Source organism: Orbicella franksi, chromosome 4, assembly GCF_964199315.1.
Source record: "Orbicella franksi chromosome 4, jaOrbFran1.1, whole genome shotgun sequence".
NCBI classification, from domain to species: Eukaryota; Metazoa; Cnidaria; class Anthozoa; order Scleractinia; family Merulinidae; genus Orbicella; species Orbicella franksi.
In genome coordinates, this window is record NC_138148.1 from 16,952,301 (window position 1) to 16,979,713 (window position 27,413).

Below are 27,413 nucleotides of genomic sequence, written 5' to 3' on the forward strand. Positions count from 1 at the left end.
ACAGCTGCTGAGATCAAACCAGTCGGAGGAACGGATTGAATACACGAATTGACCCGTCAAACTGCACGCGGATCCTACACACGTGGTTTCAAACAAGATGGCGGAAAGTGTGTCATTTGCCAGACCGCCGATGCCGCTGGAAATTTCGACGGGAAATCCCGCTCATTCGTAGGGGGAAATGGAAACAAAATTCGAAATTTACCTCAAGGCAATTGGAGCTGCAAAGAAATCTAATGAAATGAAAGTGGGGCTGCTATTAAACCACATCGGCGAGCCGTGTTTGGAAATTTACTCAAATGTCATCCTCTTACCCGAGCGTGACGACCCCGCCGGAGGAGAAGACAAACTTCCAGCCGAAAATCCCGACAACTACGCGACCGTTATGTCAAAGTTTGATGAATACTTTCAAAAACGAGACCCTCAACTCATGCTGCGAGAGAAATTTTGGGTTCACCTTAAATGAGAGCCAACACAGATCCTTGATTCGTGGGTCGTGACTGTCAAAGAAAGAGCCGCCGAGTGCAAGTTTCCAGCCGATTTCTATGAGCAAGCAGTTAGAGACAAACTCACCTTTTCCTGCAAGGAAGACACCTACAAGCTAAAACTCTATGACGAAGGAGCAGCCCTTTCACTCGAAAAGGCAGTGAAGATCCTGTCTTTGAAGAAAGCAACAAAACGTGAGTTACAAGAATCAAAAACCTCAGAGATTGAGAGTGTCACACCAAGAGGGAATAGGCCAGATTTTATCCCTGATCAAGATACAGAGCAAAGGACCCGGCGAGACTTTAAGAGGAAGCCCTTCCAAACGAGTGGCCGGAACTGTGGTTATTACAACCGCCGACATGCCCCTGGAAGGAGGAACTGCCCAGCTGCGGACACACGATGTAGCAAGTGCAATAAAATGGGACATTTCCCTATCATATACAAGAGTGTACCTGTAAAAACAGTCAACCAAGTTCTCGAAACTGAGGATGCCTTTAGCCCCACATTCGTGGGAGGGGTTACCGCACCCACTTGTTCAATACTTCCATGGCAGACCCAGTTGCAAACCCTCAAACTGGGAGGTCCGACCCCGGATGGCATGTCAAGCTCAAGATCTAAGACCAAGACATGCTGACATGATGCATTGACACAGGAGCACGAGTGTCTGTGATGCCTGAGGCCATCTACAAGTCGTCATATGGGACGCTTTCAAAATCTGACGGAGAACTTGTTGGAGCAGGGGATGTTCCTCTGGTGACCCTTGGATGTGCAGTCATGAACCTCTCCCTAGCTGAAAAAGTCATTAAAGAACGAGTGTACGTAGTCAGAGGGGCATCCGAGCTGCTTCTTGGGGTACCTGCCATCCGAAGTCTTGGCCTTATCCATGAAATCTCCGGGACGTACAGTGTCAAAGCTGTCAATCAGATGCCTGATAACCATCCACTCCGATCAGGGACGAAGGAGGACACACTGTCAAGCAGTACCCGACGCTCTTTCAAGGCCTTGGCAAACTGGAGGGTGAGCATACAATTCATCTGAAGGAAGGGGCCACACCCTTTTGTCTGACCACTCCCAGGCGAATACCACTGCCACTAATGAAGAAAGTGCAGGAGGAGATCAAACGTATGGAGCAACTGGACGTTATTGAACCAATAGACGAGCCGACAGAATGGTGTTCGCCGATTGTGGTAGTGCCAAAGGCCGACGGAAGGGTAAGGATATGTGTTGACCTTACAAGGCTTAACCAAGCAGTCCGCAGAGAAGTCTATCAAATGCCAACAGTTGAAGAGACACTGGGAAGCCTCACAGAAGGATCAGTATTCTCCAAACTCGATGCTAACTCAGGGTTTCACCAGATAGTCCTAAACCCAGAAAGTGCCAAGCTAACTACCTTTATTACGCCCTTTGGCGGTTACATGTTCAAGCGTCTTCCCTTTGGCATATCATCGGCTCCCGAATATTTCCAGAAGAGGATGGATAAAGAACTCTCTGGAATAGAGGGGGTCAAGTACCGCGTGGACGATATTCTAGTCATCGGGAGAAACCAAGCGGAACATGATCAGCGACTTAAGCAAGTCCTTGACAGGCTAGTGGAGAGGAAACTCACGCTCAACCTTGAGAAGTGTTTATTCTCTCAAACCAGGTTGCAATACTTGGGCCAAATCATTGACAGTGAAGGAATCAGGAAAGATCCCTCAAAGGTTAAAGCTATCACTGACATGGCAGAACCCCAGGACATTGCAAACCTGAGACGTTTCTTGGGATTGGTCAACCACCTAATGAAGTTCTGCCCAAACCTGGCTGAGAAGACGAAACCCTTAAGAGACTTGCTCAAGAAGGAGAGTGCTTGGGTATGGGGCCCAGCCCAACAAGAAGCCTTTTAACAGTTGAAAGCAGACATGGCATCCGAGCAAGTTATTGCACTGTACGATCCGGAAAAGGAGACCATGGTGTCATCGGATGCTAGCAGTTTTGGACTTGGTGCAGTCCTTATGCAGAAGCAGCCATCCGGCGAGATGAGGCCAGTGGCCTATGCTAGCAGATCAATGACCGAGACAGAACGTCGTTATGCCCAAATCGACAAAGAGGCTTTGGCTATCACATGGGCACTTGAACACTGGGCAGAATTCTTGATCGGAATGAGATTTAAAGTAGAAACAGATCACAAGTCATTGATTCCGTTGTTTTCCACTAAGTTGATAGACGAGCTTTCAGTGCGCATACAACACTTCAGGATGAGACTTTTGAGGTTTGAGTTTGCCATCGCGCATATTCCTGGTAAACTCCTGTATACAGCTGATTCATTGTCTCGTTCCCCGCACGAAAGTAAAGCCCATGAGTCTAAGTCATGGAACGACCTACATTACGAAGTTGAGGGCTATGTGAATGCTGTACTAGTGACTTTACCTGCCTCAGACCAGCGGTTAAATGAGAAACGTTCTGAGCTGAAAAACGATGACACACTCAAAACTGTGATGCAGTATGTACAGAATGGGTGGCCTGAAGAGAAACGAAGAGTCCATGGACCAGTAGCTAAATACTGGAGTGAACGCGGCAACATCTCCCTCCACAGCGGGCTACTCCTGAGAGGACGACGAGTCATTATACCTCCAAGGTTAAGAGCGGATGTATTGAGACGTCTGCATGATGGTCATCAAGGGATTACCAAAACACGTGCGAAAGCGGCCTCCTTGGTGTGGTGGCCTGGAATCTCCCAAGACATCATTGTGCTAGCTGTAGGAATGGCCGTACCGTATTTAAGCATGTTGCGTTAATGTCTGTTGTCTTGGTACCTTTCCGGACATAACAATGACTTCATATGCTTGCAATGTGCGAGCATAGTATCAGCCACTTCAATTGCTAGCAATGTAGCTGCATTTCGGGATAACCCTCCAAAAAAGCTTGTAGATTTCAGTGGAATCTGGGCATAATATTTCTCATAAAACTTTTCTCTGTCTCCATTCTTTAAGTATCCATCAAACAGTATTTTAAACACGGAAAATTCCTCAGTTTCAGTAAGCTGTCCGTACTCATAGCGCTTGAATTCGTCTCGTAAGTCAGGGTGGAAGACTTCGTTTTCTTTAACTTTATTCACAGCAGCATTCACAATCTCAGCAAGAACCACTGGCGTTAAAGGCAACTGTTGTCGTTGATCGTTGTGTTTAGTGGTTCTGTGCCTACGGTAGCCTCCACTAGACTTGTATTTTTTCCCGCAGTCGCTACATACAATGACTGTCGATTGAACCTACAGTGGACACGGAAACACAAATAAATAAGGATAAGGAACCATAAAGTGTTTTGATAAGGTGAAGCATTTGGATAGTAAATCAAGACAACAACTATGACATTCTTTACTTACAACGCTGTAATTTAGAGCAAGGTTTCACAATAATGCCTGTACGTAAGGTAGCATAAGTTGCTTTGATTCCTTTTCATTGCAGAAACACTTACCGATTATCTTGAACAGACAAACTAGAGGTTGTTTATATAGCAAACGAGCTCGCGTTCCACTCCAGCCGAAACAAAAGCAGAGATTTTCTGGATTATTTTGTACTTAAATCACTTACTGAGCTTTCAAATTGCTTCTCCAAGTCTTCATCGCCTTCTAGGATATCCAAAATGGCTTCGAAATCTTCCCCGAAGAGGTAGAGATCGTTCATACTGTCCGCCATCTTGTTTTGGGTGTTTGGTTTTCTGTGGCTAAACTAGTAACTGGCTTTCCCAGAATGATTTGAACATGAGCTTCTGCTTGCAGGCATTTTGTAGGTTATGTTTGCAGGGTAAGTTGTGGGGGGGGGGGGGGTCGTATCTTAAAAAAAAAAAAAGAGAGAAAAAAAGAAAACGATAGACAGTATCAGGTCAAAAGATTGTGATCTGTGTATCTTGATCAGCTTTAGTTTAGCCACAGAAATGCGTAAAATGGCTTTAATTTTGGTTACATTTTCACTTCCTACCCACCCTACCCCTACCCGTTGGAACGTGCATTTGTCATATGTAACGCAATCTGTGAAATAATGGCGGGTGCACAACAGATCAAAACAGAACTGAGCTTTAACGAGTTCTTGATGAGAATCCTCGATTAAGAGGAGAATTTTAAAGGCTGCTAACAGACTTCTGGGTCAGTTAGGATCTCAGCAAATTGTTTAACTTCTTGTAATCGGCGGCTTATGAGACGAAAGACAAATAATATTGATAGATGTTATGAAGCGGGCTTCGGAGAGTTGAAATCTGCTTAACCGTGGCGATGTCTGAGAGTGATTTCGTACACTAATCACCGAAAATGTGGCTGAAACATACTGGAAATATAACATGAGGCATCGTGGAACATCCAGTTGTCGACATGTCGCGAGGTAAGTGGAATATATCGTTATTTTCTTTGTGCATCGTTATTTTCACGTTATTATGCTAATTAGGACGGCGCTCTTTGTTTACAAAAGCACAGCTTAAACTTCTTCTTCTAACATTTTACAGTTTTAACTGCCCCAAAATTTTATTGCATGTTTTTACAGGTGAGACATTGCTCTTTAAGTGGAGGGTAGTTTTGGGATCTCAAGTAATGTACTTTGGGCGATATTTTCCTTTCAACGTCGCCTTTTTTATGGCGCTTCATGAGTAGTCCGAAAGGGAAGAAATTTGTAATTCTGTAAAAAAATAAGGTGATGATCAAATTGCCAAAACAGCCTCTCGATGTAACAAAAAACATTTGCTTGTCTCGCATAAAGGGTTTTTACCCGGATTTATATCGTTTTCTTTCCTTTACCAAAACAGCTGTATTTTTAAACTGATTTTAAACTGTTTTGAACGTATTTTGACGATTTAAACAGTATTTTGAAGTCACTATAGGGTATTTTTGTGCTTTTTTGTACAAAATTCAAAATTTTGCTTCTTGTTTGTAATGTAGTTCAAGTATAGTTAAAGCCTACTTCATGACATTGGAATGATTTTCACTCTGTTTTTAACGTAGTTTGAGCTCAAAACAGGGTTTAAATAGGGGATTTAAAATCTATTTTAATACTATGGCCACAAAAATTTCGTTCAAACAGTTCAAAAATTCTAGTTAAACCCTGTTTTGAAAGTTATGTTGGCAATGGCTGTAGGTTTAAAAAGTATTTTACAAATTTTCAGAGTTAAAAGAGTCTTTAAATAGGATATTTAAAATGTAGTTGACATGTCAAGAACATAAAATATGTTTTACATAGGAAGTTTAAAACCTATTTGAGATAGCAATTCATATTATAAGCTTTAAAATACAACCAAAACAGTCTGTTTTAAACATATTTTAAGTTTTAATCAGGCGAGTATACTATTTAAATAGTAGTTTTAAATAATGACAATAATGTCTATCTTAAAAACAGATTTTAAATACAGATTTTTGCACTATTTATAAATCTAGCCCAATGGAAATTTATAATTCAATCAACATAATTTGCATCCCCTTTTTGAAAACTGCTTTAGTGTGTAAGCTTTTAAGACTCTCAATATCAAAAATAATCAAAAATTTAGCCAAGCCAAAAACATGAATCTGTGGACAAACAAAATCTTTTCGCAAAATAGCACTCTCTTGCCGCCCTGCATGTACATGTATTCCTGTCTTTCTTTTTTTTCGAAGTATCAAACACTGTTTATAACCAAAATGGCAGGCAAAGACTGAACAACTCCAGGACCTCCCAGAGGAGTTTTTCGATAGGCGTTAAAGTAAATCCCAGTCTTCTCTAAAAGGACATGGTCACAGATGCCATGTTTGTTCACAAGTGAGGTTCAGGTTGAGAGCGTGTGCTAGGCCGCATGTACATGCACAATATATAAGTTCTATCAAAAGTGTCACCACTTTAAAAATTTACCAGAAGCAATCAAATCTCTGAGAGCAGCAACTAATAACTCAAGGAAAACTGATCCAAGTAATTGATTGACATTACTTATTACTGATTGGGACTACTCCTAATGGCAAAACATGCCATCACTCACAAAGTAGACCAGAATTAAGATCTCACAATCAAATCACAAAAAAATCACATCTACTCAATATTAAAAAGAAAATTTAAAGGTACATGTAACTAGCTTGCAGTAATTTGCAAATTATTGATTGTGGTCAGTCATCATGTACATGCTTCAAGATTACATAATTTACATACATGTAATTTTGGCAGAAAGTGTCCCACTCGCAGTGTGCACGTGAAAGATCTCAAAACAAATCACAAGAAATGACAACCACTGAATATGAAAAAGAAAATTGCTTGTAGTAATCAGCCAGTTATTTATTGTGGTCACTCATCATGGTATACATGCTTCAAGATCTTGCAAAAGTGCTGTCACTCACAAAGTACACCAAAATCAAGATCTCACAACCAAATTCCTTTTTTTTTGTTCTTTCAAACAATTCTTTTTTTCATGTTTGCCATACATGTATGAGCAGTTACAGTTTTCCAGATTTGACAGTCATTTAATTTTGAAGTCAAAAGTGGTTTGAACTAATATTTGTGTACAACAGTTTAGTCATTATTGTTAACAATGTAGGAAATCCATTTTTTTTTGTCTAAACAGTTGTTAATGATAAAAGTTGTTGTTCCAGTCTGTTATGAGCAGACGTATGTTGAATTTAGTGGTTGGTTTCAATGACAGATGCTGTGACCAGGCTAATATTATGAGAGTCTGTGCTCTGATCTGTTAACAAGAGGCATTCACTACTAACATCACAGCAAGCTGGCAAAAAGTGCCGGTTCCACAATAATTGTGAATAATAATTATTATTGGATGAGGTTGAGCAAAATATCATGATTTGTCAGTGGCAAGCAGATCAATTATTTCCCGAAGCTGAAGGCTGAGGCAAATAATTGATCTGTGACCACCCAGTTTGGTTTCACATTTAAATCACTCTCTGACAGCTCAGGGAAGCAATCTGCCATTTAAATTATTTCACCTGAGAGCTTGGTTTCAATTACGCATGAGAGGAAACTTCAGTATTATTTGCAGCAAACACATTTACACGGCACTATGCATGAGCAGATCATTATTTGTAGGCAGTTATTTACAGGTCACTTGGTGGACTCTCAGCCAATGAAAAGGAAGACAAAATGCATCGAATGATAAAAAGATTTATTTTTCAGTTGTCAACAATAACATTTCAGAACACCTAGAGGCCTTTGCGCATTTGCTTGGATGCCATCTTGCAAACTAGAGCACAAGCTTCAAGATCTTGCAAACAACAACTACCAAACCAGGACTTGGAATATTTCATTATTAGTCATGTACATGAATCAATTGCATTATCCACTTACCCATTCATTCATGTCCTAGTGGGTTATTCTGTAAGTGGTTTTTTTTTTGTCTGTTTCTTGAAAATGTTACAAGCAAAAGCGAATAAAGAACCCTCATTGGACCACATAAAAACGCCTTGGTGGTAAATCACACTGGTTCCACAAATCTTTCCCAACTTAATTGTTTCATCTGCCTCAGTTTCTTGCAAAGAATGAAATACTTCAGCTACATGTAGTTTTCTGTGTTTTCATCCTTCTCTTATTACTTCGTCCTCTTGCCTTTCATTATTTTTTCTTCTTCTTGCCAGGTAATTTCTTCTTCCTGAACCTTTGTTGTGCTTAGCCATATTTTTTGGAAATATATCAACCTGCCACATAAATGTAGTGCATTCATCTAATCAAAAATTTGGTGAATTTGAACTACACTGAATGCTTGTCTATCCCCCGCTGAAGGTCAAAACTAACATGTGCATGGGGAGAAGTCCCTATCACTAGGCCCTTCAACCATTTTCCAGAGCCCCTTTGTGTGAATATCATTTTTGCCAAGAAATCTACATCCATAATATAGAAGAATGAAAATAATTAAAGTAAAATTAACGATAGAAACAATAGGGCGAATACAGGTTGAGTGACACCTAACGTCGCAACCAAAATACAAGGATTCTGTTCATGGCAGGCTTGATTCAAGCTTGGATTTCATGTGTTATAGCATGCAATTACTCAATACATGAACATGTGTACAACACATTCTCGCACGACAACAAAGTGCGATTCCATTCATTCGAATGTCCCAATTTTGTTCTTCGAGTATTCGGACCCAATCGTTCGATTAAGTTCGATTGATTTCGACAAAGTTCGTTTAATCGAACGTTCCATTTGGTACGTGACTAGTTACGTCTGGAGCAAAGCCATGCATCTAAGAGAAAGCTTCTTTTATGAATAAACATTTGGCGCATCCAAACAAGAAATCGCCAAGCATTACCCGCGTATGTGTCAATGTAAAATACCTGAAAATACGCTTGAAAAAGTTACGAAGGTTGTAAACATAAAAATGAAGTTTAAGCAGATAAAATAAACAGATACCGTACCGTTAAAAATCCTGGGCTAAGAACTATATCCAATGTGGCGATCGATGCGTTCCTCTTGCTTCGTTTTGGCGGTCGTAACTTTTGGCGCAAACGGATTTTCCGGTCGATTTTCCGCTGACCCGCCGGTGCAATAATCTGATGCGAGCATTTTGGTCAGCTGTGATTGCATGAAAGATCATGTGAGTGACCACGTGACTTGCTTCCATTTCAAAATTGCTGTGTGTAAAACGGAGGTTTCGTTCCAGTCGTTTAAAACCAGTGCAACAGTTCATTTGTTTGGTTTTTTTTTTACCTTTTACTGGACGAAAAGTTAAGGGACCGAACCGAATCATATGACTCGTGGGTGCAGCGACCATGATTTATCTTTCTGATAGACTTCAACATGATAATGTCTCAAGGAAATGGAGGTAAGCCGACCATCTTCTGTCTTGGTGTGTCTTTCATTCGAAAAGATGCATGCACATGTAAGTACATGTAACGTATCTGTAACCACATCAGCTGTTTTATCGAATTAGATGATTGCCTGTGAAACATAGATCTGAATTTTGAATTGTTCTTCGTCCAGTCTACATAATTAGGTACTGTTCTATATACATGTATGATCGGTTATATGGCAGTTATGTGTTTGCAACTGTGTATGCCATTTTTGTGCAGCCGTAAATTACTCATCCATTGTGATCATTTTACTATCTTGACATGGCATAAACTGATCGATCTCTTCGTAGGGAGATTAAAGTGCGAGCTGTGGAAGTTGAATCAAACAGTTTGTTTTTCTTCAAGTGGAAAGGCAACTTTATAGACTTAACATGATAACAAAACATACATGGAGGCTAAAATATTAAACCCTGCAATAACTAAACAATGCAGTAAATAATTTTGTTTTTATTTTCAGCTTTGAGAAACAGGAGATGGAGAGTGGTGCTACCCTTTTAGGGCCAAACTCTCTGTGAGTCTGATAGGGGTCTTTCAACTGCCTTCCGGTTACAAAGTTATTGCTGCAATTCTGCAATCGTTGGTAAATTTTTAAAGGAGGAAATAACTAAATTTAGGGTTAGAAAGGAAGCTATATGTAGCTACTACAGTCATGCCACATCAGTGAAAGTACAGTTGTTTCCTGTTGGAAGTGAATGAACCTTACAACTTGATGGGATAATTTTTGTTAACTTGTAAATAATAATATTATCGATCATATATTACATACACTGCGGCTACAAAGTTTATTTCAAGGGGAACATGGTATGCATTAATTAATTCTTTCATGACGGAATACTGTAGTTTTTGTAAAACTTTACCTCAAATTGCACATGACCTTAACTTGTGACAGCTTGGGTTCCCTATAACTTACTGCAAGTGGTTTTGGTTTTTTAAGCTTCATCTTGCCAGGGCGGGAAAAAAAAAATGAAATCTAGCTGCCCAGTGGGCCAGTATATTTTAGTTTTCAGTTGGCTCCACTAAAATATTACTAATGCCCAATGGGCACATAGGGTTCATACCTTATCAACTACATCATTTACTAGTTGCTGTCTATATTCAGTGATAGACTATAACAAAATGAGTTTACTGGCACTATGAAACTAGGTGAAAGAAACTACCAACAGTGACAATTGTGTCAGATAAAAAGTATGCTTGGATTTTAAATTAATCCATGCTTTCAACTCACTGTTTTGCTCATCTTGCAGTCTTAAGTTTTGAAATAGGCTTTGATTGGAAATTATCATTCACAAGATTATATGTACTGAGGCTAATTTCACTTGCCCACCTGACCAGACCTCCAAACTTCCATTTTCACTTGCCCAAGAGCAAAATTTACTTGCCCCAGGCAATGGGATGTGGGTTTTTCCCTGCTTGCTAAGACTACGAGTATACCCTCTTTGGCTTAGGGCCTCTTCATATGAGCCCGGTCAACCAGTCTGGCTCATTTTCTGAGATCTCACCTCGCCACTCTTTCCTTCGTAAAAATTTTGATGTGTTCATATATGTATGAGAAGCCAGGCTGGCCCGGTTACTGAGATCTCAGTTTTTGCGTCCAAGATCTCAGTGACCAGGATGAAAATTTTCCCATATGAACGCTCCAGCCCAGGTAACCAGGACGAAACTTTTTAGGCAAAATAGTTTCGCTTTTGCAACACAACACTTGGCCAGTTACCTGGCTCATATGAAGAGGCCCTTAGTCTATGTATCATGCATGACACAAAAGAAAATCAACATTTTTTCCTCGCTGTTTTCATTTGCATCACACACAATAGACTAAGCAAAAGAGGCCGGGACTACTCATAGTCTGAATATCTGTAGGCCTAATAAGATGGTACAGCTTTAATTGCTACATGCACTTGTACATGTACATAAAACAAGTCCAGGACTCAAAATCAAACCCACAACTTGCTTGCAACTGTAACATGGACCACATAAATGATGCAGGGTTTAGTTGCAGCCTCAGACATTGCTCAGTGATGAAAGATGAACAAAACCTTTGCACAACATGATCATCACCTACTAAATTTACAAAAGTCACACATAATGAGTTGTACCCTCTAAATTGGCCTAAGGGTTCCCTTGATTAGAAGTGATTGATGCATGTACTGCATGTACGTTTACAATGTATATAGTTCCCATGTACAGACCAGGGTTGTCATTAATTTTTTAGTCACCTGTAGCCTTATTCTCCACACCCATAGCAAATTTGTTATTTTGTGGGTGATTTCTCTAAACAACAGGGAATTTCACCTGTAGCATCAAGGGAAAATCAAACATACTCAGCCATAACAGGTGTTACGGCTTACAGCCCTTAATGACAGCCCTGCAGACATAGCATACCAGTACAAGTAAATAACCTGTATTTAGCCTTAAAATGAGTGATATAGAAGATGTTTTATACTAAGTAATGGACCCTTAGCCTCAAGTTCTCAATTGGTATTGATACATGCATGTTCCTTTGACTCCTTTACATTGTTTGCAATTCTTCTTAACAAAGAAAATATGTACCACTGATGATGGCCGTACACTCAAAAATGTTTTGGTTTTTAAAACTGTAGTAACTTTTAGCCTTTTATACATGTACAGTAGACAAAAAAAAAATATTATCACAGGCTCAACTGTTATTACAGCTTTTCATATACAGATACAGTAAGGGTAGAGCTACACACATTGATTATACAAGTAAAGAAAGAAGTAGAGCCAAGCACCCCCATCAAGCTTGAGTTTTCCCTACACTGACTTCATGTGTTGTTCACAGCTAGAGCAAAGTTAAATGTAAGTTTAAGTTTTTTTTGGCACTATTGTTATGCTGTTTTGACACTATTTTTGAACTATTTTAATACTATTTTTATACTATTTTTACAGTATTTTCATACTGTTTTTATACTATTTTGTGCTATTTTTATGCTGTTTTATACTATATTGCTGTATGCCATTTCTAGACTATTTTAAAGCTATTTTCATATATTTATATTGTATTTGACATATTTTTTTCATATATGATCCACTTTAATTTTTAAACTGTTTAAAGTACTATTGAAATATGTTTTGAGACAGTGGATTTCAATAGTGTTTTAAACAGGTTTTAACACATTTAAAATCAGTCAAAAAATATGTTAAAAATATAATTTTGCGCCTATTTTAAACCTATCTTGTACAAAATACTTTTAAAATTGTCATTTAAACTAGTTTTAAAATAGTCTTGCAGATTAAAAGCTGTTTTTAGAACGATTTGTGTCCTGTTTTTATTCCGAATGCTGTGTTCCTCGAGAGATTTTTAAAGTAGTTACAGACTATTTTAATTACATTTTTAAACTTAGCAAAGGATTTCGAGTTTTGGAATTTTAACTATATTTTTAAAAGCTTTTCAAAATACATTTCAAATTTTGTTTCAATAGTGTTTTAAACAGGTTTAAACACCATTAAAAGCAGTCGAAAACTACGTTAAAAATACACTTTTCGCCCTGTTTTTAATCTATTTCATAAAATAGGTTTAAAACAGTTTTTAAAAATAGTATTTAAGTACATTTAAAATAGTGTTTGGTTTGGTAAGGGTTTGTATGGCAAATTGTTAAAAATGCGCCTTAAAATGGCCGCTGAAAGCCCTCTCAGATTGGCAAAACCAAGATGGTGGCGCCAGCGCCAAAATACGAATCGAATTGAACTGAAAGTTATATTTTTGTGAATCACTTGTCTAGACCATTCATCCGAGAAAGCTTGAGGAATTTGATTTTTTCTGGTCCAAATGGTCGTAGAAATTTACAGAGGGCGCCTCTTAAGAAAGAAACTCCACGTTTCGGCGGCAAAATTTTCGTTTCGACTGATCAAAGGTATCGTAAAATAATAGCTTGTTTATTGGTGAGTCTATTTCAGCTTTCTTTCATTTCTTGGGTTAATTGAACGTTTCCCGCACTACGTCCAATTATTTTTGTACACGAGCACCAAACCTTACCGAGGAGAATTCCATCGTACTATGCAGTTGAAGTGAATTGTCAATCGATTGTAGGCTGCGAGGCTAGTTGAGGATTTATCGATATTACATATTGACATTGCCTCTCCAAATGCTACCGCCTTGGAATCACAAACAAGGAAAATTATCGTGTTATTTAATACCGACAGGGAATCGTGTTTGTGTTTAATAAACGTTTATTACTGACATGAAAACAGATTATGGTCTCTCCAGGGGCAGCTATTGAGGCAATTTGTTAGCATTCATCTGAGTTAAAAGCAACAAACAAACTCTTAATTGTAAAGCATTATTTTCATTTGCTGGCAGGATAATTTCTGTTCAGCACTCTCAGGAGAAACATTGAGGGACTTTAATTTCCAGCAAGGTTTCAAAACTCGCCCAGCCAGGAAAAAGGCAATTCCGTTAATCACCATGGCCAATAAAATGGTATTGTGGGCATGGCAGTGCATCCAAATTAAGACAATTAAAAACAGCTGTTAAAGATTGCATTAAAGTTCTGAAAGTTGCAGGCATCAGGAAAAAAAAAATTACAAAATAAGTTCAGTTTTGACTCTAAGTTGTTTTCATCGCTGCGTGTAATCTGATGAGAACGTTTGCAAAAGGCTTCTGACTGTAATACGTTATTTAAGAGTGATTTTCTGAGAGTGTCGAGAATCAGAAGACATTCACGAAAAATCGATTTTTCTTTTATTTCGCCAAAACATACCTTTGGGTGAACTTATTCATGGAAAAATAGTTTAAAGTTCCGATGATTTATTTTACGGCCAAAATTTGAGAAAGTTGGAAATTTGCATATAATGGCGGTTTTCGCGGCTTAAAATGTTCAGAATTTCACGCTTCTTTACGAAAACAGCGGGGGCGTAAAAACAATCCTATGAAAACAAAACTTGGCACAAATATTATTTCATTCTAATACTATAAAATTGTGTAATAAGTTTCTTGAAGTTTTGTTTGTAGCTTTGTAACGAAGGTTATTTTGTACAGCCGCCATATATGTCTCTTGGCAAGGAACAAATAAAGACCAACTTTGACTAGTATAAATGGCCTCTGGTTTATATCATTTGGTCAAAATATCTACATTTTAGGAAGCCTTGGTTATTGTTTTTTTCACCCGAAAAGGTATAGCTCTGGGAATTAAAATGTTCTCCGTCAGTAAAATAAAATGTTACGGCATGTAAGCGAGTTCAAATTTATACAAATCACAAGCTGATTCTTTGGAAGTCAACGGTTTAAAACAGGAAACAACGACTCACCGTTACTTACGTTCCTTCTGCTGCTATACAAACGATTTTAACTTTCCAGTGTCCTTGTGAGCTGTTCTGTAAAATATTTCCAGTAAAACAGCGAGCATAAACGGCCATACAACTCGACAAGGTCGATAATGTTTATATTTGAGATGAGACACTGAGTGGCACACAAAGTCCTGGCTGTTTTCATCGTCTTGCTCAGTCGAGAGTCCTTTAAAAATATGATAGGATATTCGCTTCAAGCCGTAGCAAATTAGTTTCTCATATCCATATGCCTCATGTCGACTCATGAGTAAATAACTCGGTCCCCGTACATTGAATTAACCACTCGACTGACCTCTGAGGTCAGGAGGTCACCTGATATGTCATTATGTTACTTTTCCCCGGTTTCACATTACACGCGTAACGCCCTATTTGAGGACGCTCGCGCGAAAATTTTCCAGTCGATAGATTTTTTCTTAATTTTTACGGCAGTCAGATAATGAGTTACTTGCGTCAGAAATGCAAAAAAAGAAAGAAAGAAAGAAATGGGGGTCACCGACTTCGTTTCAGAGATAAAGCGTGTAGAAAACGACCTGATTTTGAAAATTCAGTATGGTCTACAGGGGTTTATGGTTAAAAATATCGAATGTGAGTGAAAGGAGGCAAACGATCTTACTGGATAACACCACCGCGTGTGGTTTTTAAAGCAGTGACTATCCGGGTCAGATCTCCAGAAATCGTCAGTTACACGGACTAATAAGTGGAGATGAATAATGCCCTTGGCAGTGAATGCGTTATTTAGAGGCGCGGAAGGAACGAGCTGAAAACGCAAATCTCACGCGAAAAAAATAAACTTTGCTCTCGCTGTTCGTATATCACCAGCCTTTGCTAACTAAAACGGAACAGCCTTTGTTTCTGTGTTTTAGTCATTTCAGTCACTTGTGACGCTCAATTTTGCTGTTATGATTAGGTTTTAGAAATAGCGCTAATCCAACCCCACCCCACTCCCAAGAAAAGTAATTTCAAAAGTCGATCGTGACGGCTAATACTCCCGAAAGTAGAATGCAATCTGCATGAATTGTATTGAGAGGCACTAGCCTGCGAACAGGCATATATTGGAGAAGAGAAAGTAGGAACGGAAAAAGGGAATTAGAAGTGCCACCCTAGCCTGTTCGCCTTAAACGAATCTACCCGGACATACTTAAAAAAGCCATATTACCATTAAAACGGATTAACTCTGTGCTGCTGTAACTGAGGATCATGTGTTAAATGCTTGTTTAATTTTTCACACAAAATGTCATGCTGCTCTTGACAGATATCGCAATAACTTTATAAGGAAGTGAACATGTTTGATTTGCATTAACAAGCGCAACTTAAAACTATCAAGAGTACAACTTCAACAAGTAAATAATAAATGTCTGACACTTTTTTGACGCCTTCAACGACACAGGCAAATATTGAACCTCCGCAAGATATGTGATTGTAAAGTTCTACAGTAATCAAATGAGAAGGAATGTCTTCAAATATGGCCGGAATAGGAAATTAAACGGTAAATTTGGAAAGAAAATCTTAAGCCTATATAACATAAATTTCAGATTAGAAAAATAAAAGAATGGAACAAATGTAAGTAAGCCTTTATTTTCATAGGGAGGCGAGGTGGCCTCATGGTTAGTGCGCTCGTCCCCGGATCGAGCGGTGCGGGTTCGAGCCCTGGCCGGGGACATTGTGTTGTGTTCTTGGGCAAGACACTTTACTCTCACAGTGCCTTTCTCCACCCAGGTGTATAAATGGGTACCGGCGAACTTAATGCTGGGGGTAACGCTGCGATGGACTAGCATCCCATCCAGGGGGGAGTAGAAATACTCCTAGTCGCTTCATGCTACAGAAACCGGGATAAGCACCGGCCTGATGGGCCACTTGGCTCGCATGCAGACTTGACCTTACCTTACCTTTATTTTCATAGAGTAAGTTTGTCACTTTTGCTAAGCGACACGAAGCGTTACTGAATGCAAGTAGCTTGCGTTACTCGAATAAATAATATGCAGAATTTAAAACATTATTATCTTCGGCGGTCCAGCTTTTCCTGCAGATAAACAGTTTCTTATTTTTGAGTATTTATCTTTGCGCACGTTTAGATGTGTGCCAAATGTTAAAAAGCGCAAAACTATGAATCACGTCGACATCAGAGAGATCAATCCAGTGTTGAAATTATGTCAGGGTATCACGCATCTATGAACGATATGTTAGAAGCTAACAATTATGTCAAAATGTTGCTTTTTCAATTTTCTTTTTAAATCGAAATGTCGTCAGAGATTTTGAATACCGTAATTCAACTAAATACCGTAATGTTCAATACGGCGTTACGCGTGTAATGTGAAACCGGGGAAAAGTAACATCATGACATATCAGGTGACCTCCTGACCTCAGAGGTCAGTCGAGTGGTTTATTCACTTTACGGGGACCGAGTTATTTACTCATGAGTCGACATGAGGCATATGGATATGAGAAACTAATTTGCTACGGTTTGAAGCGAATATTCTATCATATTTTTAAAGGACTCTCGACTGAGCAAGACGATGAAAACAGCCAGGACTGTGTGTGCCACTCAGTGTCTCATCTTGAATATAAACATTGTCGACCTTCTCGAGTTGTATGGCCGTTTATGCTCGCTGTTTTACTGGAAATATTTTACAGAACAGCTCACAAGGACACTGGGAAGTTAAAATCGTTTATATAGCAGCAGAAGGAACGTAAGTAACGGTGAGTCGTTGTTTCCTGTTTTAAACCGTTGACTTCCAAAGAATCAGCTTGTGATTTGTATAAATTTGAACTCGCTTACATGCCGTAACATTTTATTTTACTGACGGAGAACATTTTAATTCCCAGAGCTATACCTTTTCGGGTGAAAAAAACAATAACCAAGGTTTTCTAAAATGTAGATATTTTGACCAAATGATATATACCAGAGGCCATTTATACTAGTCAAAGTTGGCCTTTATTTCTTCCTTGCCGAGAGACACAAATGGCGGCTGTACAAATACCCTTCGTTACAAAGCTTCAAACAAAACTTCAATAAACTTATTACACGATTTTAAAGTATAAGAATGAAATATTTGTGCCAAGTTTTGTTTTCATGGGATTGTTTTTACGCCCCCGCTGTTTTCGTAAAGAAGCGTGAAATTCTGAACATTTTAAGCCACGAAAACCGCCATTATATGCAAATTTCGAACTTTCTTAAATTGTGGCCGTAAAATAAATCGTTGGAACTTTAAACTATTTTTCCGTGAATAAGTTCACTCAAAGGTATGTTTTGGCGAAATAAAAGAAAAATCGATTTTTCGTGAGTGTCTTCTGATTCTCGACACTCTCAGAAAATCACTGTCAATAAGCTTGATGATCTGGGATAAATTCCGTGCTCAGAATATTGAGCAAAATAAGAATATTTGGAATTTTTGAACAGAGTAAGCCAAAACATCAGCAATTTATAATAATGCTAAAATCAGACAGTGATGTAACGCCTGTGTACAAAAATTAATGGACCTAGTGCGTGAAAGTTTCAATTAACCCAAGAAATGAAAGAAAGCTGAAATCGACTCGCCAATAAACAAGCCACTATTTTACGATACCCTTGATCGGTCGAAGCGAAAATTTTCCCGGCGAAACGTAGAGTTTCTTTCTTAATAACATCCGAAATGATTTCCCGAATTTCTATGGCTCTGTTAAGTAAATTAGAATGAAAGTTTCCCTCGCAAATATGATCCAGAGAAGTATGGCCGATGTAACAATGTTCGTGTAAGAACACAGCAAAGTATCCCAGAAGCTGCTGTTCGCCGATTGGGCAGAATAATACAAAGGATTTTTCTGTCCAATCAGGAGGCAGCATTGGCAGAGCCGCTTGGAAATGGTGTGGTAAGAGTCGGTTCCCAGGGGCTTTTCCAGCCCTATTTGTAAACCTGGGACGCTTCATTTTTTTTTTTTGCCCGATTTATTTCCTCTCGCCCCAACTAACTGCCCCTGGGTCTCCGAGGATGGCCCTGAGCTTGCTTTACAAAAAGATGTCATTTTTGTTGGTTGTGACGTCATTTGGCGTCAAAGGATCTCATTTGATCCGCCATCTTGGATCCCTATCTTGGATCTCACTATTTTCTTTAAAAAGGTCATAAAATAACGGAATTTATACAAAATCAAGCCAGTATGCTTATGAAACGTAAAAAAATCGTACATTTCTGCCCTTTGATGACGGAAACTGGAAAAAAGGACAGAATTATGTTTAAAAAGAAAAGTTGATTTTTGGTCAAACCTACGTACTTGAAGTGGACACACAATCGACATATCTAAATTTCCGCTGAGGATGTATGAACAGCTAATGAAAGTCTCCGCCCTTAGAGTAAATCACTTTTTCAAAACTTTGGAAAAACGTTATGGGGGTTTGCAACCACCTCCTCCCCCCACCACCCCGTTGTACGTCCGAGGATTCATCTTTTTATAAGTTAATATCAATAACATGTTAGAGAAAACCAGTTCAAACTATAAAAACGTACGTATTTGAACGTCGTCGATGATTTAATCGTACAGCTATAGTAAAATCCTAATTTCGAATCTTCCAAGTTAAAATATCGCCTTCGATAGTGAAAAGAAAGGTCTCCAATTTGCCTACATTGTCAGGTAAAAAAAAATGTGACGCGACAATGGGCAGAAACAACAGAATTAGTTCTGTATAGATTTGGTTCTACTCTTACATAACAATGTGTTCAGTTTGTGTTTAGGTTTCCTTTAACTTTTGGTCATTGCTACGGCATTTGGCATTTCACGTTTTGTTAGCCATGTTTCGTTTACAACTCTCATCCCCTGAAAGGCGTTGAAATCAGTGATCAGGTTTCCTTATTCCTCTGGCAACTCGATATTTTATTATTCAGTGGGATTTTGTTATTCATGAAGTAAAAGCAATCATTAAATTACTAAATGATTTATGTTTGTGTGATTTAATTATGTGTGCTACCGATGGTGTGAATGGATCCCATTCCGACTTGGTCTCTTACAACTTTGCATGGCGATTGAGGTAGTTTTGAAGTCAACTCGGTTAAAGGATATGCGGTGCGATATCAAAACTCCCCTATTGGCTATAATCGAACTTCAAGCAAGAGGCTGTAATATCATTACAGGCTTTAAATCAGCACACATTATTTTGACAAATACAAATACCTCCCACTACTCCATTCTGCCGCTTTGTCGACTAATCAACAGCGACCACTGACTGATAATCTCTACGATCAGGGTTTCGGATTTTGCCTTTTGACTGGGATCAATCTTGATTGAAATTTGTAAAGCTTCACTTAGTGAGTGAAACTGAAAGTGATCTGTTGAGCGACTCATTCTGAGACATACTGCGAGTAAATTAACTACATTGATATCTGCATAAGAAGAGCTCATTCATCTTTTTTGCTCATTGGTCTTTTTTACGTTTCTTCTTGTAATACTTTGACCAAAAATAGCATGTTGTAGCTCTACACAGCTGTTTTCAATCATTGATGTATTGCCAAGAAACTGGACGATATAATAGTTTTACTATTTAAACAGGTGTTTTCGTTATTACTGGTAGTCAGACATTGGATGATAAAGCGGCCTCCCATTATTTGTTGAAAGCAATAAACATAAAATATAATATTTATAACTCAATATTACCAGTTTCCATAGCTGTTTAAAAGTCAAATGAAGACAACAGGAAATACGTGAATAGGAAATTCCCGGTGTAATTCGCCATGAATGCCATTTTCCCGAGTTGTATTTGTATTGTCATCTTTTTGGCGTGTTGAATTCCAGAGGCAAGGAGCTCTGAAGGTCAGTTTTCCTTTTTGTTATTAGTTTTTTTGAGAATGATTTCTTTTAAATTACGCCAAGTTAAGTTAGGCCATCTCCTCATGCTTATCAGACTTGACGGATAATATGTCCCAAATTTTCTAGTGCGCGCCAAAGGAAATAAGTCGCTTTATGGTATGCCGATCATCATGTTGTATTGGGTTTTTTTAAGCGATCTGCGATTCTAGCAAATTTTGGTCTCAGTTCAATGAAAATGTTAACCCAAAACAACGTCAAGCGAGGTTCAAAGGGCTTTGACAGAATCATTTCTTGTCCCCCAAATTGATTTTTTAGATCCACTTGATAGCAACAGCTCTATGTATGTATTGCACCTTATAATAGTAAATAGAATCATTCTATTTAATCCTTATCCATGCTTGACAGTATAGCGACTTCAGCTTTTTGTTGTTGTTTTTTATGTTTCTTTTTTTAAACTACGGCATGGTCAAGGTTCTGCTTCATTTGCTATATGGATTAAACATCAAATCTTCAAAGCACGTAGTTTTAGAATGGCTGAATGTTGGGATTGAGAAACGTTGGTCAACGACCCATTTGGCAAATCGCTTATATTTTGCCCAAAGATACCGTTAGGTGGTTTGTTTCTAAAAATCATTTTTTTTATTTTTCAGAGATTCGCGAAAATTTGAGAGCGCGGTTAAAGTGCGGTTTTTCGTGTAATAAAATGAGCGAAATAAGGTGCGAGGACGAAGCGCTGCTAAAGTCTTGAAATAAATTTAATTGACTTCAAACTTCACACACGTGGAACAACCATTCATTTTCATTCTTCGTTTTAAACTTATCTCAGATAATACTGATATAGTGATTTTCCGAACCATTTTGAAAACTCCTGTGAAGCGTGTTAAAAATAGCGGCAAAATATAGGTCATTTTTAACAGCAGAAAAAATGCACCTGGTACCTCACTTTTCAACTATTTTACTTTACAGCCTTAAAATATCATTACTAGACATACATCATGCCAAATTTCATGCTCAAACTGGCAGTATTTCTCTTTGAGAAAAGCGAACATCTATGTCAATTTGTTAGGCGCAAAAAACACGATATCTATACACGAATAACAGACAAATCAGTTTCAATGGCGAAAATAAAATGCTATTATTAGTTGAAATCCCGTCAATTCACTGCTAGCATAGGAAAATAATGTCCACTATATAAAAACTGTTTTTAAACGTTTTAGAAACATTGCTTTGAACTTTGTTTGATTTCCTGTCCGCTGTCATGTTTTGTTTGTCGTCGGGTGGTGTTCCCATGATGTAAACAATTAAGTAACACTGAATGGTTGTCATTACAAACGCAAATTGCCTGGAGCCGCGATGTTTTCAATTCGTCAAAACGCTTTGATTTCTTTAAAACACAATATTGGGTCAACTCGGAATGCTGTTTAGAATTACAGACGTTAAACAAATACAAATTAATTAATTTGAAATATCTTGAAGCAAATCAGAAAGGCGCTTGGTAAACAGCCGATCTCGTCAAAAGCAATAATAAAATTTTTTCCATACGCGACTATTTATCGAAGGGAGTGGGGAGGGGGGGGGGTGGGGGGGTCATTTGTTGGAAAGTTTTATCTGCGCCATAACACCACTCTTTTGAGCATCTGCTACATTTTAGCTAGAAATATATCGTCTTAATACGTCGTCAAGCAAGACAAGCATTTCACATACCGACCAACATGGTGCACCGTATAAAAAAGGCATAAAACGATGAATACATAGTTCCCACAAGCTCTTGTTCGCAAATAAGTCCAGGTAGATCAAACCTCTTTTGTGAACCGCTTTATACTTACACGGTATTTAGTTTATTCCTTAATCGTGTTAAGTAAAATGCGAAGGCTAGGATTAAAAGAATTTTGTTTGAAATGTTTAGCGCTAACTTGTCAATTGATTTGCATGACTTTTAAGCGCTCGCTAATTTCAGCGATCTTTCGAAAGACCTAAGCTATAAATAGATGGGATTTAGATTAATTTTTGAATCTTTTATAAGGTGATTCCTTAGTATTGCATTACGCATCCCTACAGTGCACGATTTTCGCGTCATTAGCGCGCGCACACGAGCGCGTGCGCGTACAAAACGTAAGAGATTTCCCTCAAACAAAGCTTGATAGCGAAATAAATGCTCCTTTTCTCTTAAACGAGCACGGTGATCCCCACTTTTTATTTTCTAATTTCAACGAGAACAATATCCTCAATAACTGAGGAAAAAATTATCAGGAATCTATGGCTACTTTTTTGGCAAATGAAATAAATACAACAGAGGGAGACATAACCGGCCCAACAGCGCATGTCTAAATTATGTTTCCTTTAAAGGATAAAAAAATGCAGGGTATTTGAAGACCTTTTTTTTCTGGGACGTAGATGAGCAAACAATCCAAGAAAGTCAAACTCTGTGTGATATAACACGCTGCCTTGAAAAATAATTGAGCTTATTTGAAGCGCACGGAGATTACCAAAAGTCACCTAAATAACCGTATTTGTCAGCATTGTGGTGTGAAAACAAGCACGGCGACCCCCTCTTTTTACAATGTCTTTAATATCTCCTTGTCCTGTAACAACAGCATACCAAGTTTCATCGGAAATCTATGGCGGGTTCTTTTACTAGGGAATCACCTTAAACGAGCCAATTAATTAAAGTTGTTAACCCTCAATTCGCAAATATATCGTGTGTCGATTGAGCTGAGTATGTTACGTAGATTTTATAACTTCTCAGAGGGACACGTGGCCAGTTCTAGCATAAAACTTGGCATGTTCAATACTGAGAGCTTAAGGCTGTAAAGTAAAATAATCGAAAAAGGAGGTACCAGATGCATTTTTATGTGGTTAAACATGAACTATATTTTGCCGCCAACTTTAACACTTTTCAAAAGTGTTTTTAAAATGGTTCGGAAAACCACTATATCAACATATCTGAGATACGTTTAAACAAAGAGTGAATTTGAATTGTTTTTCCTCATTTGTGTAAAGTTTGAAGTCAATTGAATTTATTTTAAGACTTAAGCAGCGCTTCTTCCTCGCACCTTACTTGGGTGATTTTATTACACGGAAGACCGCACTTTGGCCGCACTTTCAAATTTTCGCGAATTTCTAAAACAGGAAAATTCGCTGGAACCTTTAAATATCTTTGGGCTAAATATGAGCGATGTGCCAAATGTGCCATTGACCGGCGTTTCTCGATCCCAACAGTCAGCCATTCTTATAGGCTCGATTTCCGCCGCTTTCTCGAGTCCGGTCTACGTTCCTCCCCGAGAAGAGACGGCTGGACGCGTGAGCGGCAAAGCATGTCTGTGACGTAACTTCATAATGTAATTCTTGCGGCGCTTCAGGTGGCCGGAAATGTCATCTGATGACAATCATAGGCAGGCGCACATGACGCCTACGGCTCGTAAAATTTGTGGCGTTTTCGCCACTTCTTTTACCTTTGGCCCTCCAACCTATTTTGTCTCACATTATTGTTGCGGAAGGGCATTACATGCTGTGTTCTATAGAAGAGTGTTTTTTTTTTTTTTTAAATATTGCAGAGCTGTTTGATTATGCTGTAGCAACTGTCATGTCAAAGGTCACACATATTGGTGTGCAAGGTGTTGACACCAGGATTATGTTTTGCTAGTTCGGTTTACTTTGGCTCATTTAAAAATTTAATTTTGTCTGGCGTCTTCTCCAGAGCCTGGTGTTTCTTCTCTTCAAGAAGACTAAGGTACACATCAATTTGACTGAGTTTCTTGTTTCTTGAGATCGATGTTTGCGTTTATCCCTCCCTTTGTTTACTTTGTTCGTTATCTCATATTCTGGCACCACATGATTCAAATATAGATGCTAACGTATAAGTCTGTTGACTATTTTGCGTGTTGTATATGCCACTATGGTTTACATCAGGCAAGGTTTCATCAGTTGACGGTATTTGGTTAAATATCCCGCTAATGCGATCGCACTTCATATCGCACAACTCCTTTGCTACTGCGAGAAAGCTAATTTATGCAGCCTGCTCGATTCAGGCAGGCAGATTTCTTATTGGTTGAAATTAACAATGCCAAGTCGACGAGTCCAGCCGTGAGTTCGGTGGAGGAGCGCGGGCTCTTTTCCCGAACAGCGGCTGGTAATCGAGCCTACCATTCTTAAAAAATATCTTAACTGTAGAGATGTCACTTTGGGCTTGTGAACGGTGTGAACTTGGAGAATATGAGACTCAATAGTAATGCAAGCCTAAACAGAATGCATAATCCTCAAAATAAAGCACGAACGTTCGACGAAAAATTTCGAAGGACTAAAGCGTAAAGAGCATCCCAGCCAAAGTCAGCAATAACTTCCAAGCATACTTACCCGGCGAAGGAACTAGCGCTGAGATAAACAAAATTTATATTTTATAGTCAATATATTTCTTCATTTTTTTGTTATTGATTCGTTTTGACTTTAACCAAATTTGGAAAACTTTGTTTCCTCAAGGCCGGTTGTATTCATGTTTGTTTGTGTGCGTTCTTCATATCTAAATATACATCGACATTTGCCAGCTATGATAGCTCTTCAGTTATCTTAGGTGGAATTTTGCCTGCTACATTCTATGTACTGTTTTTGTAGTATTTTTTCTTGTATAGTCAAAAGAAAATAATGATGATGATGATGATGATGATGACGATGATGACGAGGAAGAGAAGGATGAAAATAATAATAATAATAACAATAGCTAGAACAGCGGGCAGTTGTGTGCTTTCAAACAGCAACGCATCTTGGTTATGACCATGCCAAATATATCTTTTTCAGACAAATGTCAACGTCATTTAGAGTTTATAGAAGCGTTCATGGATAAACGTCTGATGAAGCACGTGATTCGTAACACTAACGTCATGGATCAGGAATTTTGTGGTGCGCTATGCTTCATGGAGCACAATTGTGTCAGTTTTAACTTGATGACAACAAGTGAAACTGGAAAACACAAATGCGAATTGAACAATGCTACCCACAAAGAACAAGAAGAAGACCTGGAAGAAAACCCAAATTATGAATACCATGGAGCAAAAGTAAGAGGAAGTTAGAATAAGTTTTCAAAATTATACGAGATCTTAATCCTCCGGTTAATTATGTTATGCCTTTACTGACTGCTTGTTGTATTCTATACAAGAGAACGCTATTTTGAGCTGTACTTACCTTTTATAAGGATCTGTAAGGAATGAAAGAGGTTATAATGTCAGATTATTACTGCGTTTAAAAACAAGACTTGTTATATATTGTCAATAAGAACTCTTTTGTTAACAAGTACAGAGTTGTCCCAAATTATAACTTAGCGATTTAGATTATTTAAACTATATTTTCATTTCAATTGCTGTAACTTGGATACTTACTTTTCTAATTTTTATTTTGGAGACTTTTATTAATTATTTACTAACATTATTAACGGCTATTTTTCTAAATTTCTTATTGGTCTTAGAATCCTTGTGCCAGTGCCCCTTGCTATAATAAAGCAACCTGTCAAACCGGTTTTACAGCAAAGGGATATCGTTGTTTGTGTCAAGCAGGATTCACGGGTCAGGACTGCAAAACGGATAAGAAAAACATAGCTCAAAGCACGATATGTATAACAGAGCCTCTTAACATCATGATACGGAGTTTCCAAACAAGAAAGTCTCTCTCCTTTGAGAAATGAGTTATGAGCAGGCATTTCCTATCTTTCGGGAAGACCAACCATGATATGATTGCATGAACAACAGCAGCTTTCCATCAACAAGACTTGAAAATATTGAAGCGCCGCAGCCAAAATAAAACATGAAAGAACGATTAACAAATTACAAGCTTTTGACTGTCCAAACTTCAGTCTTCGACGGGTAAAATGACTAAAATGTGAATGACAAGAAGCGGAGAAAAAGAAAAAGAATTAAATAAAATGCGTGAAAGATTAATGACTAGAGAATATTAATTGGCATGGGTAATCAAATGGCGACGAGTGAAATTAGGAAATAATTTCCAGTGCGCTTTGTCAAAATTATTTTTAAAACACTCGTGAAATCATTTCCTAATTTCACTAGTATGCCATTTGATTGTCTTTTAATATCGTGGGTGACAAATTACATTTACAATCGCGGACTTTTCAGTTTCGAAAACTCAAACAACAAAGTCGAAATCGTTATTCGGAATCGCTACCGTAACTTTGCTGATTTTCTCTGCTCTCTTTCCATGTTTCCAGCTAAACTCTTAACATGTCGTCAATTCTTATCTATTTATTTTTTTGAGTTTATTTATTCTTTTTCACAGCTACATGATTTACAATCTAGTAATTATCTACTTAACATTTATCTACTTACAATAAACTATACAGTGAACAATCTATAATTATTACCTTTAAATTCTACTTAATCTACTAATTAATGGCCGCTATTTCTTTCGCCAATACAAAGAGCACCTATGTAACATTGTAGTTTCAGTAAGTTCTTATACTTACATAATCACTGGATACAAGAAGAAAACATTGCTTTGTATAACCTAAAGTTAAATTACATTTAATGATTAGGAATTACTTTAATTATAATGAAAACTGTGAAACTAATAAGAAAGTGGAGGAGACATATTCAAAGGCTCGTGATAATGATAATTATGACCAAGCCGCTTCTTTCTGACTTTTTAGATTATTAAGTTCACGTTGTATTTTAACGCCTTCCAAACTAAAATGTGGTGTTCCAATTTGATAAAATTCAGAGTAAATACTAAGAACCACTTCAAAAATGGCTACTTTTTCGGTGTAAAATAGAAACCTGTCTCGGAGAAAAGTTATTTTTACGTTGCAGGCTTGGAAGTCCCGTTGGAAATGAGTGCAAAATTGGCCTAAAGTGAAACGTGGAGCTTAGACGGAAATCTATGATTGCCATTTAATTCCAAAGACGATTTTTGCAATATACTAAGAATCTTAAACTGGTGTTAAAACTCAGAGGAAAAGTTTCCCTGTTTGCAAGGAATTAAAAAATTCTTCCAAGCAATTTCCTGTTCTTTATTTGAACTGAAATGTAATGTTTAAGTCACGCGTAAGACACCAAATGATTTTTTTGAATTTCTTGTCTCGAGA

General features: G+C 38.1%; 1 protein-coding gene and 1 pseudogene across 1 annotated transcript; both read left to right on the forward strand.

Annotated features, from left to right (window-relative positions):
- The first annotated feature begins 178 nt into the window (after positions 1 to 178).
- LOC145484792 (uncharacterized) lies at positions 179 to 1,117 on the forward strand (annotated as a pseudogene).
- A 3,387-nt stretch (positions 1,118 to 4,504) lies between these two features.
- On the forward strand, positions 4,505 to 26,818 carry LOC145484843 (uncharacterized). Its single transcript, XM_081463484.1, has 3 exons — positions 4,505 to 4,832; positions 25,124 to 25,380; positions 25,788 to 26,818. Exons 1-3 carry the CDS (start codon positions 4,823 to 4,825, stop codon positions 26,001 to 26,003), a joined length of 483 nt encoding a protein of 160 aa, XP_081319610.1. The 5' UTR covers positions 4,505 to 4,822; the 3' UTR covers positions 26,004 to 26,818.
- Positions 26,819 to 27,413: the final 595 nt, after the last annotated feature.